At 45.1% G+C, this 21,157-nt stretch overlaps 1 protein-coding gene across 2 annotated transcripts in view; it reads right to left on the reverse strand.

Moving 5' to 3' along the window:
- Nucleotides 1–21,157, reverse strand: part of KIFAP3 (kinesin associated protein 3) — a 103,996-nt gene that overhangs the window by 33,003 nt on the left and 49,836 nt on the right. For both annotated transcript variants that reach the window (XM_045838758.1, XM_045838759.1), the window contains exons 12-18: nucleotides 17,599–17,707; nucleotides 16,284–16,396; nucleotides 15,719–15,884; nucleotides 14,444–14,569; nucleotides 12,744–12,842; nucleotides 9,931–10,016; nucleotides 1,305–1,494 (exon numbers count right to left, since the gene is read on the reverse strand). In XM_045838758.1, the coding sequence (XP_045694714.1) occupies nucleotides 1,305–1,494; nucleotides 9,931–10,016; nucleotides 12,744–12,842; nucleotides 14,444–14,569; nucleotides 15,719–15,884; nucleotides 16,284–16,396; nucleotides 17,599–17,707 (889 nt within the window). The remainder of the gene's footprint in view (nucleotides 1–1,304; nucleotides 1,495–9,930; nucleotides 10,017–12,743; nucleotides 12,843–14,443; nucleotides 14,570–15,718; nucleotides 15,885–16,283; nucleotides 16,397–17,598; nucleotides 17,708–21,157) is intronic.

Here is a 21,157-nt window from a genome sequence, read left to right on the forward strand (position 1 = left end):
TCACTTAAGAGGTTAATTTAAATAAATTCATTTTGGAAATGTGCTTTAACTTTTTAAAAATCTGTTCTAAAATTCTAATTGTATTAACAAAATTGAATACTGTAATGGTTAAAAGTTTGATTCGGTTTTGAAAACTGTAATTGATGCACACTGAAAAAGTGGTTATCAACCTTCAAAGCAAGAAACCCGATTCCAAGAAATTCTGATTTCTATGAACAAAAAGTTCATATCATATATATTTTACATCATTTTACTTCATGAATATCTGAGCATGTGAGGAACAGCTGCTCGCCATTACTGAACTGGGAAATTCTGGTTGGTTGAAATTAATGACCTACACCATCTGGTTTGAAACACAAAGCAGTGTTTCATAACTACTGTAAAGTTCACTTAGGAAGAAATCTATTTAATTTCTGAAATAAAGTATCAATTTTCCAGGATTCAAATATCAAACATAAAAAACAACGCAATGTGTACGGACAATTTGCACAACACACAATTATGAAAACACACGAAGCAGTACATGGCAGGAAAAAGTGAACCACAATTTGGACATAATTACTTTCATGCTTTTTATTTCCAACCTGCTACAGATCTTAACTCAAAATCCTTTCCTTCCACTCCTAAACTAAATGACTTCCATGAAGTCATGTTAATACTGGCAACTGTAAAACACATTAAAAGCACAAATACGCAAAGTCTTTGTGCCAAACTCATCCTGGGAAAATGGCAGTATGGCAGACTCAACAAGGTCATAATATATGTGGGATTTATGTGGAAATTAAATTTTACCTTGAAAACACTAGCAGCGTTTAGAAGGAAAAACTACTGCTGCGTAGTGTTGGCATCATCCTAACCAAAGAGCCACCAACAGAATTTACCACTTTGAAACCAGAGCAACACGATGGCCGTATTAGACTGTTCAAACGAAACGCATGGAAAACAAAACATAAACTAGTGAGTTACACATGGAAATGAATAAAGAAAAATAAACATTACATTTTTAAACAGAAATCTGGAATCCTGAAGATGTCATTTTAAGTTATATACTCTAGAATGTAATACACTTAGAGCAATTAATTTTCCTGGCCACCACCTTTTTTATGGAGATTACATCAAAGACTGAGGTGGAAAAAAATAACAGTGAGTTAATGGGTTACTGGCGCGTACCGATGTTACGTCTGAAACCATTAGCAGGAGGCATTTACGTGCTACAAGTGCTAACAGGGCTCGGGAAGGAAGGAGCAGGGCTGGCAGAGCAAAGCCCCTGTACCCAGCGTGCAGACCGCGGGTCGTCGGCTCACCTGAGTTGTAGAAAAGGTCGGGTCTCTCGAGGATGTCTCCCTCGTGGATGTACGGCTCGATCCGGTCGTCGCCGTACACATACTGCTCACTCTCATCCATCTGGCGGCTCTCCACCATCTCCAGCCACTGGGAGTTATGCCAGCGGAACTTCTCGCTCTGAATCTTCTTAGCCCACTCTTCGTCGTACTCCTGTTGAAAACAATGCGTCGACGAAGACTAGGTAAGCTCAGGCAGGAACGCCCTCAGCACTCGGATAACCGTACTTTTATCTCGTGAGAATCTTGGGGGCCATCGTTTGGGTCAGAGGAAGCATTAAAATTACCTGTTCAGAATGATTTTACACAATAATCAATGAAAATCAATTAAATACATATATTAAAGACATCCCTATTTGGATTACCAATTGCTAAAGGCAATGGCAAAGACTGGAAAACTTCAAACCTCACAAGTTCTTTATGGCTAGAATTGAGGCGAGCAGTAAGACTTCACCTTCCACAGGGTTTTGTGGCCGCAATTACTCATGGCACTGATGGCAGGTGGCCAAGCGTAAGATGACATCGTTTGCTCTGTTTGCTCAGATAACACTTTTCAGTAGGGGGGGAAAGAAATGCGCTTCTGGTCTAGTAAGTGTATCACACATTGTATAGTCAGTCATGTTCTCGCTGACCTGGCCACTCATGGGAAGGTGCTGGGGGGAAAGAGAGTGAAAAAATAATAGCACAGAGATGTTGTTACAAAGAGTTTCACTGGCTACAGATTTTGGCGGATCACTTTGGGTTTCCAAAATTAAATTAAATGCTAAGTGGCGCTCATTGTGCACTATGGGCAAAGTGATTAGCTTCGAAACAATTTAGTCTAAGTGCTACGGGTTAACTGTGAACCTCTTTAAAGTGTTTGACTTCAGAAGCACAGCACACTTTTGGTTCCATACGTGCACACTGCGCATGCTCCAAGTCAGCTGCAAAAACATACCGCTGTCATGTCAGAGGTGGCCAGATAATTTAAGAATGATCACACACATTTATAAGAGAACAGGAAGAGGAACTTGTTGTATCGATGATGATAAAGAATTTAATGCATAAACAAAAAGAAAAGTGATATTTTAGACAAGAAATTCTTCATACTACCTGGCTTTTTTTCCTAAAAGATAAGTTAGTTTTAAGTCCCCAAACTCCCAGAATATGCCTTATAATACCAAAAATCCTATTAAATGTATGCTAACTACTAGAACTAATTTAAGTGGTATTGTTTCTTTTATGAATGCTAGCTTAATTCACTTGGCAAGAAGTATAAAACTAACTTTTTATTTTGATAGAAAAATTTTAAATATGATTATCTGAATGAAGAAGTATTCAAGGAAGATGGAGAAAAACATATGGTTTGATTGTTTTATTACAATTTAAGTTAAAGCATATCATTTCCTAGTGTAAGAACAAGAGTTAAAACCCAATCGCGTGCCCAAAGCACATAAAATATAGGGTTTGCCTCTTTACTAATAACTGTGAAATGTCTCAGAGGTAGGCATAATTGAAAAAGTAAATCCTTAAACCACACAGCCATAAATGTACTTAGCCTAGTAAGTAATGCTCTGCACAAAGAAAACACTTATGCTTGTTCCAGGAGCTATCACCTTACACCCTTCTCCCGAGATTTTCCTATTCTACTTTAGCTACTTTAGCGTTTCTCTCCCTCTTCCTCCCTCCCTTCTCCTCTCCGAAAATAAATAAATTAAAAAAATAGATTTAATAAATGTAGAAATGTGTAACAAGGATGCTGTTTTCTTCACAAATAGCCTTTCTAATTAAGCCTCATTATCACCTTTGAACTTACAGCCATGTTCTTGTTAATGAACCTAAACGTGCATGCCTGCATTTTTAAGACGACACTGCCCACACGCCATTTGAGAGAGCCAAACACGGGAAGTGACTGTAGCCACGAGCACCCGTAGCTGACTTTGGACACCAAAGCCTGACTTGGTGTCTTGGGCACAGACCTAGGGCCAAGTGTGCTAAGGCCAGCATCCCGCCAACCTGGGTTCCTTTCCAGTTTCGTCTTCTCTCTCTCTCATCAGTTTAGGACCGAATGAACCCACAGAACCAAGGCAGATGCACTTTTCGGCCCTACAGTTAACAGTGTAGGGCCGAAAAGCTATAGTAGCAATGCTATAGACTGTACTGCCATTGTCCTCATTACAAATAATTTTATTCCAATTTTAAATAGTTCTGTACTACAAAACTGCAGGCGGGGTTCTCTGTGACTAGTGATGGTTCACTTGCGCGCTACCGTTTACAGGGAAGCACAGTGAAAACACGACGGCTGTCTCCAGCTTTTCAGAAGAAAATGAAACAAACAAAAAACCCAGCTCCCCCTCCGGAAACATGACACAGGACACGCCATTCTACACCGAGCTGTGGAATTGTGCGGGGGTGTCCAACCTGCAGCCTGCGGCTGCATGCAGCCCAGGAGGGCTGTGAGTATGGCCCAGCACAAAATCGTGAATTTACTTAGAACATTATGAGATTTTGTGATTACGTGTCACGATGTATTTAACGTGTGGCCCAAGACAACTCTTCTTCCACTGTGGCCCAGAGATCCCGAAAGGTGGGACACCCCTGATGACAGTATAGAAAATTACATTTTGCGAAACATTCAATAGGGATTCGAGATCCACACTGCAGCGAATCCGCCACCACGACAAGTGGAGCTTTCCCGAGGGCTGGCCCTGAGAGTTGACACATACGTGTGGCTTTCGTCACAGACCACAGCGGACGGCACACTGGCCCAGCACTGTCAAGGCCTGCGAGTCTCCAGCGGTAAGAACACTATTTCTCAAAAATACCTGGAGCTTTATGTTGTAAAACCACTGAACATTGGAAACCATAGAAAAAATACCCATAGAGAGAACCACAATAAAAAAGAACATGCTTTCAATGACTTCGATTCCAGTGTTAATAGAAAACTTTGGGAAATATTTAAAAATATGTATGTTCTACATTTAGAGGATACATATCAAACATTATTAAGATATTATACTTGTGCCAGAAAGGCTTACTCTAATTTGTGATAACACGGCCTCAGGTATTTGAGTGTTTAGCAAACACGGCATCCTGGAATGAAGCATGTTTTTTATGAGGAACATAAAATATATTTAAATCATTCATTCCTCCTTTCCCTTAGTGGTAAACACTGGTTAGAGTTTTGATCTTTGTTTCTGAAACACTGATTTTTGTGTTCCAGATTTCTTGAAAATCAAGTATTTCAGCTGATGGCCACTGGACGCCCACTCAGCCGCTGTGGTTCCGAGCCCAGGGCTTCGAGAAAGGCCCCGGAGCAAACCTCGGGGCACTGACAGTAAAGGTGAAGCATCTGCCACTGACTATTGTCGCTTTTAGAAAAGAAAGGTCATGTTAACACTAAAGATGTAAGCAAGACAATCTGAAAATAGGTAAAATAGATACATACTTTGCCCAGACAAAACACGTTAAGAGCCTTACATTTGCAATTCCTCCCCAGCCCTGGTCTCCCTGCATGCCTGCGTGTCTGTCTGGCTCTCTCTCTCTCTCTCTCGCACACACACAAACACACACGTTTTGTTCATTCCTCTTCCACTCCAGTGAAATGCAGGGGACAGAGACTTCGCCCTACTCCCACGGCCAGCATTCTGCACTCCCGGGCCTCAGCGACCTTCTTCGTTTCCCTTGAGCAGAGTCTAACAGCCCTGGCGACACCACGGCCTCCTTCTGTCTCTGAGTCTGAATCTAGGGAAGTGGTAATACGGCGCGGCATAGTGCAAAGAACATTGGGTTAGGAGCTGGGAGACCTGGGTTCTGGTGCTAGCTCTGATATGAAGAGAAGTATGCAACCTTTCAAAGGTATGCTGCTATCTTTTGTCTCTGGTTCTTCATTTCTAAAATGAAACAAATCTAAGATTGACCCAAGTCCTAACATTCTATAAATAAAAGCCCATGATTAATACCATTACTTCATAAAGCTGTTGAAATGATTCTATCCCTCCACTCTGAAGAATACTGGTAGTCTACGTTCATTTTAAAAAGCTAAATAGCAGCTCTGAATGAATATCCAGTGTTAAAAATTTAATACATTCAGCACACATCAATTACATCTACCCCCTCCACCCTCTGTGCCCCAGCTCCCTGCGCCCCCCCCCCGACCCCCTGCTCATCGGCAGGGAGGAACTGTGGACACTGAGGGATGGCGCAGCCCGGCCACGTGACAAGCACCCGTCGAACTGTTGTGGAAGTTCTCCGGGGTACAGTTGTTCTCTCCTCGCTTCTGGAATGCCTCTTTTCATGAGGAGGGCACCCTGACAGCCTCTGGGACTTGAGTTTGTCTTGTATTGAAAGGTGTCTCTCCTCTCCTCTCCTCTCGTCTTCTCAGAGCCTGACGGTATGATCTTAAGCACTGGGTTTCCACAGACTCTAAAGTGTCCTGAAAAACTTACGGCTTGCTTTTATGTGGGCTGTGCCATCCTTTTTGCCGTCCCCGTCACTCCGTTTACCCCTCAACCCTGAGACAGCGCGAAGCCTCGGCCGCCCGTTATGAGAGCCCGCTCCCTCTCAGGAAAGCCCTTTGTCGCGGGCCTCCGCCACACCTCGTACATGATTAACACAGCGCAGGGTGACACAGCGCTGCACAGCTCTGCTCTGTGTCCTAAAGCTACTGATGGAAAGCAGACTTCCCTTTCTCCTTTAATGTGGCAGCCCCTAAGTGAGGATGTAACATGGTTTATTTAATACAATTCTTCATCCCAAATTCAAGCAGACCTAGAGTAAGTTAGTTGTTCATTAAGGTTAAGTTAGTAGCTGCTAAAAAGATGCCTTTTGTATCTCAGAAATTACTTCCCCCCACGATAGGCACACGATATGCACGCTGAGATGCACGTCATTAAACCAGCCGCACCCGAGACGCTGGCTTGTGTGCACACACCGCCCCCCCCCCCCCATTCTGCAGCAGCAGCGCTCTTCCGAGTGTCGCCCCGCGGGCTCGGCCAGCACATTTTCTAACCAGACCTCATGGAATTCTCCCTCCGTCTCTGTGTAAAGCGCCAAGGGGCTCACCTGTGCAATATCACTTAAGTTATCATGTCCAGTCAGGCCGCAAAGTAAAAGATAGAACTGGTTAAGCAAGAAATCATGACCTTTATCTTTCATACCACGCTTGAGTTCTTTTAAATACAACTGTTGCCGACTGAAAAAAACAACAATGTAGATGCACAGGATGGTCAGGCACACACACACACACACACACACACACACACACACACACACAGTAGGTCCTCACTGAGCCTCAGTATGTTCTGTGACTGTAAGCACAACGACACACTACACCAACTGAACCGTGGGCTGGTTAATGTAAGTGACGGCTAAGTTCCTAGGGCATGGCCTCAGTGTTAGAGAGAAATGCCTTGAACAAAATGACATTATCTGAGGACCTGGGCTGTGGGTGAGTGTGTGTGTGCCCACGCATGTGCATGAGTAAGTTCTAAAAAGCTGCAAAAATATCCTAAATGTCTGTCTTTCAGGTTTATGCAGTGTAAAATGAACTCCAAAAGAGGGCTAAGCAAGCTTATCTCACTAAGCCCAACGTGACTGTATGGAACTGAGACACAAAAATCAAACGTACAAATCTGAGACATGAAAATTTGCCAAGATTATAAAACAAGAAAGAACCAACTCCGCCTATTCGAGAAAGAGCATCTTAGAAGTTCTGTCAACAACTTAGCAATCTCTGCTCTGCGCCCACACCCAACCTGCAAGTCAGCTGGAAGTGACCACTGTCTCCCCACTGTACCCAGTTCCGACCCACTCCCTGCTTTGGAAAGCCTGCCCTGAAATAACCGCACTTTTAATCCTAACCCTAATCCTAACCCCTGTGAAATTTCTCCCATAACTTCCCCTTTAAGGATGCGTGAGCCCTTTTCAGAGTGCGCCTCCTTGCCGGCAGAATCGTTAATAAGCTCAGCGTTTTTGTCTGACACGGGCTTCCCCGATAACTTCCGTGGGGACCGTAACAACTGATGTCCCAGAGGCTACATGCAACCCTACGCTGGTTTCCCATTTCATCGCACCAGCCTTACCGAATACGAGTTTGTTTATTCTGGAATGAAGATACCAACTTGTTTTCCAGGCTTGAAACACTGGAGCTGCTGTTGGTTCCCGATGGCTGAGGGGCACGCGGTCTGCCCACGGCCCCGGAGCTCCTGAGAGAGATGTGGCCGCCATCGGAAACGTCCGTGACGCGGCCTGCGTGAGCACCGGACCACGTGGGCCCGTGGCCGGCCGGCCAGACCGAGAACAGGCAGCCGTCTTCCCCGGGGAACTTGGCACCGTCCTGTCTGGGGAAGTGCCCCGTAGCTGCGTGTGCTGGCGGCCCGGGACAGGCACGGCCAGGGCCACGGGGTGGGGCCGCTCCCGGCAGGCCAGCTCGCGTCCAGACGACGGGACCCTGGGGCTCTCTAGCGTCTAGACTGGGAACTTGTGCATTCCAGGGACTCTGGGTTGTGGAGTTTGGTATTCTCAGTGTCTATCTTAGTGTCTGGAACACAGTACACGTGCTTCATAAACACATATTAAATGTCTGAAAACCCAGTCGTGGGCGGGGGGGTTTGCTTGGCAGTTGGGGAAGAATTTATGTGGTTCTCAACTACTTCACACAGAGAAGAGAAGCACTGAGGAGTAACAACTATCTGGTCTCTTGGCAGCTCTCTCCGTACAGGTGGTCTGTCCTTGCCTTCGCACTTCCTGAGGCTCAGAAGAGAAAGGCTGCGGTCAGCGGCCACAGCCTCCCCTGGGAAGACCAAGAAGCTACCAGGCACCTCCCTCCCTGCCTCCCTGCTCCTCCCTGAACCTACCCTGCTCTCTGCCTCCCAAAAATACACGGAAGGCCCAGTCAGATAGGCCACGGCTTGCTGCTGAGGCCACTGAGACCGCATCACCAGACATGCCATGCTGCCGTCCTGCACGGGACGAAGAGTCACGACCACCACACATCTGTTTCAGCTCGCCAGGGCAGGCCTGGGCCCAAACACACTCCACAGGCCACCACTAATGCGACGTTTCCATGGTTCTGGGGACAAGTACTTCACTGCAGAAGGTATGCTCCCTTAACGCTCACAAGGCAGCTCATTTTTCTTAGCATCATTCCATGCTGTCTGTCTTGCGAGAAAAAGAAGTTTCTTTTCTTAAAGATAAGTTGCATTAAGCTACAAATATTCCCATTCTCTTTTTTGGAATTTTTATAAGACGCTGTCACACCGAGATACTGGGAAACCACGACCTAGAGGTGAAGAGAGTCTTGCAAGATTGCCCACTCCTGTTCTTGGTGGGCTTCTAACGCGCTGTTTTAGAAAGGGGGTTGCGTGGCCATTACCAATGCACCTGGACAGTGTCACTCAGAAATCACAGCTAAAATGGCAGGGCACTCCTTTAGTTTCAAACCAGTAATGATATAATCAGTCAACTCCAAAGAGCAGACGGTATCGAATAAGATGGATTTCTGAAATAAAATGTAGAAAACTGACATAAAAAAGTACGTGATGGTGATGGGTTTCATCTCATAATGAGATGGCTAGTATAAATGTCAGCTGAGAGGATGTGCAATGAGGTTGTTCACTGGTTCGTTAGAGTGTTATTCTGATCCTTTTAAAACACTTAGGTTAAACTGTGGAAACCACTGGACAGGCTGCGTGCGAGGCCCTCTCTACAGGGTGGGCGGGAGCGAAGAGTGGAAACCCAGTTCTAGGAGGGGGAGGGGGGCGAGTGGGCTGCGTGCGGCAGTGCCTGCCCCGCGAGGAGCTCGCGGCGGCAGGGTGACCTGGCCTCCGCGCCGGGCCCCGTGCCCCAGCACGGAGGCGTGGAGGACTGTGGTGGGCAGCCTGGTGCCCGAGGAAGGTCTGTGCAGGGGGCAGGTCTCTGCCCAGGGCTCACGCTACCCCTCTGCTCGCACGCCTCCAGTGAGCGGCACGTCTGTTAGACCACTGCCGAAGTCGTGAGCGACACCGACATTCCTGTGTGTTTCGCCATTCCAAAGCAACGTACGAAGTCAGTCTACGTAGGGGACGGGGCAGAAGTAGGTCTACGGTTGTGAGTATGCAAAGCACAGTTTGCTCCTGCGTCATTATTTATTAAATATGGTATTCTGTATTTGTACTACAGCTGCAAACCTGTGCTTTCCCCACCCTGCATATAACTAAAGTTATCAGAGTACTGAAAAAAGTTGATACGATATCCGATTTATTAGAAAATATCAGTGGCCAAACTGCAAGGCTGGCCGTGTTGAGTTTAGGCAGAAACCGTCCCCACAGTCCCAGCCCCACGCGGTAACCTCTCTGAGAGACAAGTGCCTGTGGGGCGGCATGCAGAACAGACTAAGGCTCTCGCTGTGCACAATACAAGCACAGAGCCTGTATGTGAGAGGCTTACACTTGAGAGCCAAAAGTCCTAGCGCTGTTTATGAAATGAATATTGTCCCACTGCTATTTTCTGAGCGTGGCCAAAAGACAAATCTGCGTGTCCACGGAGTGCAGTGTTCCAAAGAGACCTGCGATGCCCTCTTCCTCCCGAAGTGAGGACGACGGTCGCCTGTGTGGGAGGACGCGCTACTCACCGCTATGATGTCCAGCGTGTTGTCGCAGACCTTCCGGATCTCGTTGTTCTTGTCGTGCATCAGGTCGATGAGGTACGCGGGGGCCTCTGGACAACAGCGGTCAAGGACACGGACGGCATCTGAGGTCGCGGCCGTTCCACCCTCCTAGTGCAGCCCACCCTCCTCTAAATCCACACGATAACTTGAAATTTAACTTCAAGTTTTAGAATCAAATCGTTAATACAGCATGACCAGAAACATTTAATGTTTCATTTGTTTCGAGAACAAGGATGAGGAAGAAAAAATACCAGATAAAAATGGGTAAGAAAAACAGCCAGTAAATTTTAGAAAGCACAAGGCCGTTATTTTTGAAAACATGAAAACTGTGAAAACAACTCGAGAGGGAACGGTACAGCTCTGCAGCCGTGAAGGCCTTCTTGGTCTGCCTGGCCCTGCTGGAAGTTCAGGACAGTTAATCCCACACAGAATTAACAGACAAGAATCACAGTCAAACCCCGTATATAATTACTAGAAGAAGGAGAAAACCTAAGACATTTTCACATAAAAGGCAAAACATGCAATCTAATATTTCAAAAAGAGATAAAAGAATTTAAGAAAACAATAGTATATGAAAGGACATACAAGTCAGAATTAGAAAACTTTGAAATAGAATGATTCAGTACATAAAATGATTCAATAAAAATAAAAGTAAAAAATAATTTAAGATATATAAAAACTAAATTTATAATAAGAGTAAATGAATATAAGATGAAACTTTAATAAAAACAGAAGGTAAAAAGGAAGAAAACTTTTTAAATTAAAGAATAAATGAAAAGAGATAAAAAGTTAGAAACAGATATTAAAGACAGGCAAAGAAAATCCAATATAACATAAATCTCAAAGAAGACAACCAAAGCAATAGAACAGAACAAATACTAAAAGCTGTAATTCAAGAAAACTTTCCTGAAATTAAAACAAAAAGAAGACAAAACCACCTACTGAAAGAGCACCTTTACACGCTGGAAAAAAATCAGGCAAGGACGTCAAATTCTAATGAAACGACTTGGCTTTAAAGAAACAGAGACATCCTTCGGTCTTCCTGGCAGAAAGACCGACTCACTTACAAGGGAAAGAAAAGCAAGCTGTCATCAGACTTCATGACAGATGCCGATAATCAGTAGACTACAGATTCCTCACTGCCATCAGTCCAGGCCAGAGGACAGCGGACAAGCGCCTTCCAATTGCTGAAGAAAATAACGGGCAAGCCGGAATTCCGTAGTCCATGAACTTACTGCTAGACAGGGCACAGTAGCCACGACTCCCGCTGGGAAGGAGGCAGGCACCGGACCAGAAGGCTTAGCTCAAACACGGCTCATAAACGTCGCTCTGCCGGGGGGCGACTGTCGGGTAAAACAAAACAAGAGCAACACGCCTGCGGCGGAGAAGGCGCCTGAGGAGGCGGTAAGCTGCGACCAGGTGGGTCGTGCCTGGGGAACGATGAGACCTGTGGTGCGCTAGGAGGAGACTGCGTGCAGGAAGGCTGAAGGCGGGGCTTCGGAAGTGAAGTTAAGGCCAGGTTGTGAAGACCTCTGTATGCTAAGCCAAAGAACTGGGATTTTTCACGATGAAGGCTTCTACACAGTGGGTTTCTAAAGCAGATTTGGCGGGGGCAGGGAGGGGGCAGACACACACACAAGCAGACCACCACAGTTTCATCAAAATAAGACAAAACAATGCAGCTCAGACGCCACTTCCTCTGCCACCCTCTCACATCCCCAGACGTAGCAGATACCCTCCCGTGTGTGTTCTGCATGTACCTTTTGCAATGAGGATTACACCCAATGACACTTCCGTGTTTCCAATTTACTTGCCTAACTCTCCAACAAACCACAAACTAACTCCTTGAGTGTATCCAACACTTAACGCAATGTCAGATGCTCAGCACTGGAGAATCGTTTGTAGAGTAAGTGATCAATGGTGTGGTGAAAGAGACAGCAGACAAAAATCTGCAGTCCCGGGACTGGTGGGTGACACTGTCATTACCCACTGTGACTACAGAAGGGAGACTGTTTCTCAGGTGCAGGCGCTGGAAATACTGAGAGCCCTTTAACACGCAACAAAGACAAACCGCCACTCACTGAGTATCTCTCTGTGCTGGGAACTATTACAGCACTTCACATCCATTGGTGCTTGTAACAGTCCTATTGCGGGGAGGTCTTCTTCCCATATAACAATACTATGGCCATTTCATAGATGCAAGACTGTATGCTCAGGCAGGTTGGGTAGCCTATCCAAGGTCCTGCCGCTACTACTAACTTTAGTTACCTTTAGGGTTATGTGATCAAAGTGCTTCTTAGGCCACATCATACCGTGCCCCTCCAGGTAGGTGCAGGTGACATTCAGGCGGCAGCTAGCCTGGCCCTCAAGAAAGAGGTTTGGAAAATATTGAATACTTTGCCTGTAGTTGGCAGCTGAAGTCAAGAGAATAGGTGTGTTTTCCCACGTAGAGTGAAAATGGTAAGATTCAGAGAGAACAAGGGGTAGTCCTGGGAACCTCTGGCAGAGCATTTACTGTCGACAGAGAAGACAGTGCCGATGTGTTTGTTCGGTTTCCTAGGGGTCACAGCCGGACAAGTTGGTAAAATCACCCCCAGTCTATTCTACCCGCGCACTGGTTTGGGGGTAACAGCTTCCATGAAACATAGCTTGCCCTCTAAATGTATTTCAAAGCTTGAAATGTTCTACATTATCCAAATGTTTGCAAAAAAAATAGCCAAAGGCCCGTCTTTTCTGACCGAGTGAACGTCATTAGGTACCGCGGACACTGAGGATACGCGTTTCCTTAATGATGACGTCTCTTGTGGCTTGGTGGAAAACCATCTGGTAGAAGACGTAAATTATCTGGCAGACAAATTCATCATCTTCTTGTTGAGCTGAAAGGAAACAGAAAACTTCTACATAAAGACAATACTATGCTTATCTACGAAATTTTAAAAACGCTGACAAAACATCTAAAAATGGCCAGGAGACAGATAAAAGACAACTAGTTTAAATTCTTTATAATACACAGGTGTAGATGTCATTTATGTCTTCGGTGTTTTCCTAAATCACATGATGACAAGAGTGAGGACATTCTTAATATACTTTTACAAGTTTTAGTAAATTTGGTTGCAGTTAAACTACATAGGTTAAGTTATTTTGGAGTACAAAGGTAAAGCGATTTTGAAGAAGAAAACTTCCACCATTATCTGAGTTCAGACCAGACGACGTGAGATTACTCTCGTCCTAAGACCGGGCCGCGGGACTAAGGGGTGAGATCGGCTGGAGGGGACAGTGACAGCGAAACTGATTAAACCAACTCTACGTCCCAGACGTGAGACGGCAACTCTTATTTCCACTTGTTTTGGTTTTTCTTGTTTGCAATAAGAATTCTCTAAACAACTCTACTTTGTGGAGCACATCGGTTCTGTCTTCCTCCCCAGGAACCGAGTCAGCGGAGCACCGTCACCTGGGACCCCCAGCCTGCACGCCTGCCTGTGTCTCAGCCGCCCGGCCCGTGGCGCTCAGTCAGTGGCGGCCTGAGCAGACCGCTGTCAGGTCCTGGGAAGTCCAGTCCTGCCAGGACAGCATCAGATTCAGGTACATTCGGTGTGCAATGTGGAGAGCAGTGAGCCCAGTAAGAGCATACGAGGGGGAGGGGAAGGCTCTGCCCAGGCCTCCACTGCCCATGACTGTAACCACAAGCCACTGCGGCTAATTAGATGAGCATTTAGTTAAATGAAAATTCAGGTTCTCAGTTTCAACAGCTACACGTGATGGGCAGATAGAGGACATTCTCTTCATTTCAGAGAGTTTTGAGGACAACACTAGGTCTGGACCTAGGAGAGTGTGACGCTTAGAATTAACTTCCAAATAAACTTTCTTGATTAGACATCAAGATATTAAAAAAAGGGTTTGCAAGAGACAGGACATCCAATATCAAGTTCAACAGGAAGACGAAACAGCAGAACACGCGTGGGTCCAGGCTGACGAGAGGAGGGCAGTGTCTAAATTAGCCCTGAGTTGCTTTATAACACGCTCTTTCTTTTTTCGAGTTAGAAAACGTTTAATTTACCTGGTAGTAGCTGAGCACGTGAATGATCCACAGAGCTTAAGCATATACACGCACAGGCTGTATTTACACGACTGGACCAGAAGTGTCAAGGGTGTGAGGCAGAGCAATAAGAACATGGGCTCGGGCTCAGAGACCTGGACTTACTAGTGACGTATTCCAGTTTGGAAAGCAAGACGTCGGCAAGTGAGCGACCTAGACTAAGGTCAAACTCAACAGAGCAACGTTCTTAACTCTGGTATTACCCCACCTAATCCCAGTGAGAGTTCTACTAATGCATGTTCATAACCATATAATTTGTTATAAGAACATTAACGTAATAAGGTAACAATTCAGGATTCCAGACTCTATTTTATATTAAAAAACTTAAGTTCACAGTCATTACTACAGCATAAAGACAAAGTCAGATGAGTGGTGCCTCACCATTCAGCAATTCGATGAGTGCAGGGATGATCCCAGACTTGGCCAGCAGGGCGGCGCACGAGTCGTCCATGGACACCGTTCCGATCATTATCACCACCTCCAACACCAGGTCATCCTCGGCAGCCCCTGACAGAGGCCGATCACAGAAAGTTTGCACCAACCACCACTACCACAACAAAAAGATCCTGAAGGCTATGAAGTCAGTTCTTATAAAGACTTAACATGGTGATAGATTTATCTCTTTCCAAATTTCTATGTTCACTGATGACAGTTTGTGGTGGGGGGAGGACAGTAGAGAATTAGAAATTAAGTCTTTGGAGGTACAAATGAATGACAATTTAAACAAAGAAATTCGAGAACTCACTTGAATGCCCTAAAGAACACTGTGTGTGTTACGTATACATACGAGGGGGGACCCAAAAAACCCCGGAATTTATTTGTTAAAAATTGTGTATTTATTCTTAGATGCTTAAACTTCAGTCACTTGCAAAGTGCTCTCCATTTGATGCAATGCGCCTGCCTACTGAGACGTTCTTACCCCTGCCCAAAACGGTTCCTGAACTCGTCGATTTTGATGCCTCTTAGTGCTTCAGCTGTTTTGTTTAATCTCTTCCACGTGGCAAAACATTTCCCTTTGAGGACTTTTTTCATCCAGGGAAACAAAACAAGTCGATCAGGGCGAGACTGGGTGAACAGGGAGGGTGGGGCATTGGGGTCTTGCCGTTTTGGGTCAAAAACTGCTGAACACTCAGCACGGTGAGGGCAGGCGGCCTGTAAATCACCCATTAGGAAATGGACAAACGTGTTGAAAGAGTTTTTAAAAAAACTCACCAAAGCCAAACACAGCTTCTCACAACAACACCAGCTGGTACACTAATCCAGATGGTTCCTAGAACATTCACCCAGCGGGGAAGCCTGGACTGCAAGGGGCCCACCCTCCAGAAGATAATTCGGTTGCTTGGGGGCCCCCCCTCATATGCATGTTCAGAAGGAGATGGCATTTGGTAATTTTTAAAAGGCAGGATTTAAAAAAACTAAGAAAGAAGGCAGAACAGGAAACAATAGGAAATAGTTAATATTCTCAGGAAAAAAGAGTCCATACATCTAAGAGGAGGCCTAGGACCACCTTTCTGGGAGGAAGCAGCTAGAACTAGAGGTGCAGGAGAAGATGTGCTACCCAGCACAGTAAGGTCACAAAATACTGCCCTAGCAGCCTTGCCCACAACGTGAAGAAATAGTTTAACAACTAGACAAAACTGAGATGCTCGCACAGACCTGGTTTTAGTTTGTCCTTGAGGTACGGAACCAGCTTGTACTCTTTAAGAACCAATTCCCAGTCTAAGTCTGGAATGGTCAAATTTGCAAGTGTTCCCAAACACTCAATCACAAACTCCTCCTCTTCATCATTGGAGATCTGGGCTGCAAGATCCCCAACATAATCCTGAATAAAAGAGAATTTCAACACAAATGTAAAATATGATTTCTGCAGAAGAACCAATCTAATCATTTAACCCAAGGGGAGGAAAAATAAGTAGCAAACATGATTCTCTTGTTTTCACAATTTTGAGCTGAATTGCTGAGGAAGCGCCTGGTGGACTGGTTTAAGGCAAGAAAACTGGAGTGAGGATGGAAGGGCGGGGGTAGGGATCATACAACAAAACAGCATTAAAGCCCAGGTTGAAATTTCTAGGAGTTAATCTTACATGGAAGTTGATGACAGAAAGCCAACCTGGGCCACGAGTGAGTACTTGACTCGGTAAAAGTCACGTCCCCAGTGTTACAGCAAAGCTTTGATTCTCAGGCCACTGCAGTAGGCAGCGGGTCAGAACACGAGACTCACAATAAATAAGTTTTTAGTTGGCCCGTCGTGCTGGGAAATGTTCCTGATCATTTTCATCAGCAGCGGGTCCTTGAACTTCAGAGCCCTCTTCATGAGCATCTTCAGCCCATTTCCTGAGAGAGAAACACGAAGATTCCCCCAGTAAAATTCAGGTGCACCTAAGTTTAATCATTTTTGTTTGTCGTTTACAAAAAAGCCAGTTGACGTGCAGTAAGATGCGCAACACTGAAGTGTCCAGCAGACTTGCTCTGCTACCCCTGCCCCGTGGCATCGACCCATCAGGAGATGCAGAACACTGCCCCTCGCTCCCCCGCCCCCTCCAATCCTGCTCCCCAAACACAACCGCTTTTCTGCTTTCCTCCTCTGCTTCCTCTTCCCGCTCTTCCCTCTCTCCCTTCGCTTCCTTCTCATTAAACACAGACCAGTTTCGCCTGCTCTAGAACTTCACATACAGGGAGTCACCCGGCACGTGCTCTCTGTGTACGGGATGTGCGACACAAACTTGAAACCTGCGAGTGCTCGCTGACCCGCAAAAACGGGACTTCTAAGAATTCACCCTGAGAGTGGAAACATGGAAACGTGGAGCATCTCACAGAAAGGAACATCACTGCGTCGCTGTTTGTAACAGAAAAGCCGTGACAACAAACTAAGTATCTAAATTAGCAGACATTTTGCAGCTATGGGCAGCTGTGTTTTGTGAAAGCAAACGCATAAACTACACGGAACGGTATTCAATGCACTCAACACATTATTAACTTCAAAATGTCACAGCACACAGAGAAAAGACCCCCATTTTAATTAAAAAATGTGCAGAAGTAGTGCATCAAAATTTTATCTATGATTACCTCTGGATAGTGAGAGTAAAGAGTTAAGTTTTTTCCTATTTGTTCATTTGTACTTTTTGTTAACAAATGTGTATACTTTTCAAATAAGAAAAAAACTATCAAGGAGGTTCTGAAGTATCATAATGCATGACAGGCGAATTTTCGAGGATACCATAGGAAGAAATACCTAACACATTTGTACTGTGCTGTCCAACCATGTCACAGGTTACTGTGCAAATTAAAAATTTTATTGCATCTAGGAAACATTTTTAAAAATCAAACTTCAAATAAGGTGTATAAAATGTTTTGGAAGCGTGTTTACTACTCATGATAAGAATATTCTGAGTCTGTCTGACCTTTAAGATGATAGCTATAGTTTCAAAAAGTCTTTTAAAGTAGACTTTACACAGCTCCCACAACTCTAAACCCCTTGTTACCTGCTTCCAGCGGCCACACGGGCGCGGGCACCCGCGCAGCCCTAAGGCACTGACCTTCGCAGATGAGCTGCACGTTCCTCTTGTTCGCAGCAAGGTTAATGCAGAAGGAGATCAGCTCCAAGTCAATCCGCTCGTCGGAGCACTCAAAGAGCATCTTCATTAACTAGCAAGGAGCACAAGGGCTATTTTACTGAGAGAGAGAGAGAGAGACACACACACACACACACACACACCAGTATCAGCAGTTTATCACAGTGTGTTACCTTAGACTGTATGTTGGAAATTATGTAACACAATTACATTTTCAACATAGAGCAGTGGTACCCTCTCACTATTGAATAATTAAATGAATAAATGGTCAATGGGCTACTAGACGCTCAGCATTAAATACAAACTTCCAAGTAAAGTGGAGCATACGAGACAAATATTAAGTAAAGCCGACACGGGTGAGGGGTTTGAGGTTGTGCAGAAGCAGAGCCTTCTGAGCAAAGACCGCACCGTGGGCGAATTTACGAGGAGGCGAGAACGCGGTGCCGCGAGCGCCTAACAGGCGGCGGGCACGGGCGCCCAGAGACGGGAGGGCAGAGGCCAGATCTGCAGGGCCCTGACGCGCACCTTAAGGATTTAGGACTTCATCCTGAAGGTAACGAAAAGCCATCCAAAGCTGCTAAATAAGGGACGTGTCAGTGGGAGATCCGGGTTTCACACAGACCTGGCCAGGGCAGAAGACAGACCGAAAGGGGCTGAGAAAGGCCCAGGGAAACCCCCCAGGAGGGCAGACCAAACCCCCGGGGGGGGGGGGTGACGGTCGTCCGGTCCAGGGACAGCAGCGGGGACCCTGGGGAGAGGACGGATGGAGATACAGTCGGGAAGAAGACCAATGCCGGTTCCGCCCCTGACTGGGGGTGGGGGTTACGGGAGAGGAAGGGTCGACGGAGGCTCCCGGTTTCTGTGCCGACAGGGATGGTGGCGCTGACATTTACCAAAAAAAGGGAGAAAAAGTAGGAGAAAACTTTAAAGGAAAGATAGTGATTTTGGTTTTACGTATGCTGAATTTGAGCGACCTGTTCAGTAGCCTAGTGCCTATTCAGCACAAGGAACAAATGCAGGCCTGGGGTTGGAAGACATGGTTGGACCGGAGGGACACTTTCAGCGAGTGTCCCATCTAGCTGACAACGGAAGCTGTAGGCTGCACCCAGCTCTCTGGGCACAGGTGGGAAAGGAGAAGAGAACCTTAGTCAGGTCTGGGGGAAAGGGAAGGGGTCGGAGGAGCGGCAGACAGAACAGCAGGAAGAGAAGGCAGGCTGCCCGCGCCCGTCTTCAGCGGCGGTTTCGGGCTGTCGTGGGGAGAGAGAGAGAGGCCGTGGCAGAGGAGAAACGAACAAACCCCGCGCTGCGGCCCTGAGGAGCTGCCCTTCCGTTGTTAGCAAATCAGCGAACTAACTCGGTGCGCATTATGTCAAGATACTTTTCTCTAAGTCAAATTGATAACAACAGGTAGACTTTCATTTATGACCTAAAAAATTCTGGTTTCTTTTCAGGGTAATACCTTTTTAGCTCACCATGCCTTCCTGGATCAAACACAATGCCTTATACATAGAAAGCGAATAATAACTATTTGTTGACTGGTTAGGCCCTATTCTATGAAATCTTGCTTTGGTTATTCTCTGTGTTAGTTCCAGACAACTTCTAAGTGGATACGTGGTCAACACAAAAAGTCAATCGTACTTGTATGTGCTAGCAGGGAGCAACTGGAAACCAGAATAGAGAGCACGAATCCACTTACAATTGCTCAAAAACTAAAATAGTTAGGTATAACTCTAACAAGCACACACACACACACACAAAATTTGCTGAAAAGTATAAAATAGTACAAAATACTGTAGCAGGTCGGCGTATATCACGCCTTCCCCAAGAGGGCAGCTCTTTAACCACAGATGTTGCTGCTAATGGAATCTTTGGGTAAGGAATCATTAACACTTAATAATGTTACTGGCCAAAAATTTCTATGGCAAAAATAAAGTATCGAAATTTGTTAGATATACATTTAACGCATGTGCTACCTATTTATAAATCAACTGCCGATTCAAATAAAGTACAAATCAATAAAATTGTAGGTGACAATCCTCTAGTTAATGTAATTAGTGTGTTTGTCATACTCATTAAAAACCTACTACAAATTTCTCCCAAACTTTCACTGATACAAGAAGCTTTCTGTAACAACAAAAATATGTTACATAAAAGCAAAGCTTGAAGAAGGCAAAATATCTGTTGTTATTTACTTAAAATTAAACTTGTAGTAGGAAAACTGCCCTTACAATTGGGGTCACAAGTCACTTGCTGAGAAGCTGAGAGTTTTCGTGTTTTGTGATATCCACGTTACGTCCTGTGGTAGAATAATCAGGAGGTAGGTTTTTTTTTAAATGCATGATTTGTAATATTACCCAAACCCCACCCCCCAAAATCAAGAGAAATTAGGACTAAATGTGAATTAAATGTATCATGATATAGAATTAGTTTTTCATAATAGGAAAGAGAAACACTTCAATTTTAATTAAAGCATTCACATTTTAAAATAATAGTTCAGTTCAAACTGCACGTGCCACACGATGTCTTTAATCTGATTGCTGCCCATGGCACTTCAAAAGTAAGTGTAATTGCTGACAACTAGGAAATATTAAAACTAGATTTGTTCTGCTTTAACTGTGTCCATTGTCATCTTTTACTAATTTAACAGGAAGGCCCTTAAAGGGCTTCAGCCTGCGCAATGAGGAGGCAATAGTGTTCAATCAGACAAGTCCCATATTGAGTATCAGATACCAAAGACCCACGACTGAAATCACTGTGTCTAGACTCTCTGGCACCTGACTTTACTTATTTACCAGTGACCAGGGGCCAACCCCCACAGCTCTCTGCATTCACCATACCTCTCCCGCCCCCAGCCCCCCACCCGAACATCTTTGAATGATTATGGCAGGACTTTGCATGCCTCAGGAATCTCTTCTGACTGGCTACTCCCTCACTGCGCTGTTTGAAGTGATGCTCTGGTTTCTGAGCTGCAGCAGATAATGGCAGGCAGGAGCAAAGGGGGCTGTCAGAGAGGACGTTTACCAGCGTTCAGCTAAAAAGAAGCATGTGGATCAAAGAGGGGCCAGGCAGGACAACTGTGGCGGCGAACATGTGGATCACTGGGAAGATCCCTGCACACTGTTCCAGGGTAAAATATTAAATAACACCATGACATCATTACCTAAACATGCACTTTGATTGGCCACTCTATTACCAATAAATACTTTTATAAGCATCTGGATGGCATTTGCACCTATTTAAACAAAGCATGCATCTTAGAGGTCTAAATAACAATGAACTGTTAATGTGTACTTTTAACTATTATTAGAATACAACTATTAACTCCTGGTTATCCCCAAATATGCTTACCTAAAACAATTCACCCACTGAGACCATTAAGATCATATGTAAAGGAAGACTTGCCCTGGCCCCCAAATTTGGCAGAATACTGACATAACAGGGAAAAAATGAGAATATATTGGATAATTAGAGGCAATAAAATCCAAAAGAAGCAAAACAACATAATATTGGGAGAGATTATAAG

This window comes from Phyllostomus hastatus, unplaced genomic scaffold (assembly GCF_019186645.2).
Source record: "Phyllostomus hastatus isolate PE091 unplaced genomic scaffold, TTU_PhHast_1.1 phas_contig_283, whole genome shotgun sequence".
NCBI classification, from domain to species: Eukaryota; Metazoa; Chordata; class Mammalia; order Chiroptera; family Phyllostomidae; genus Phyllostomus; species Phyllostomus hastatus.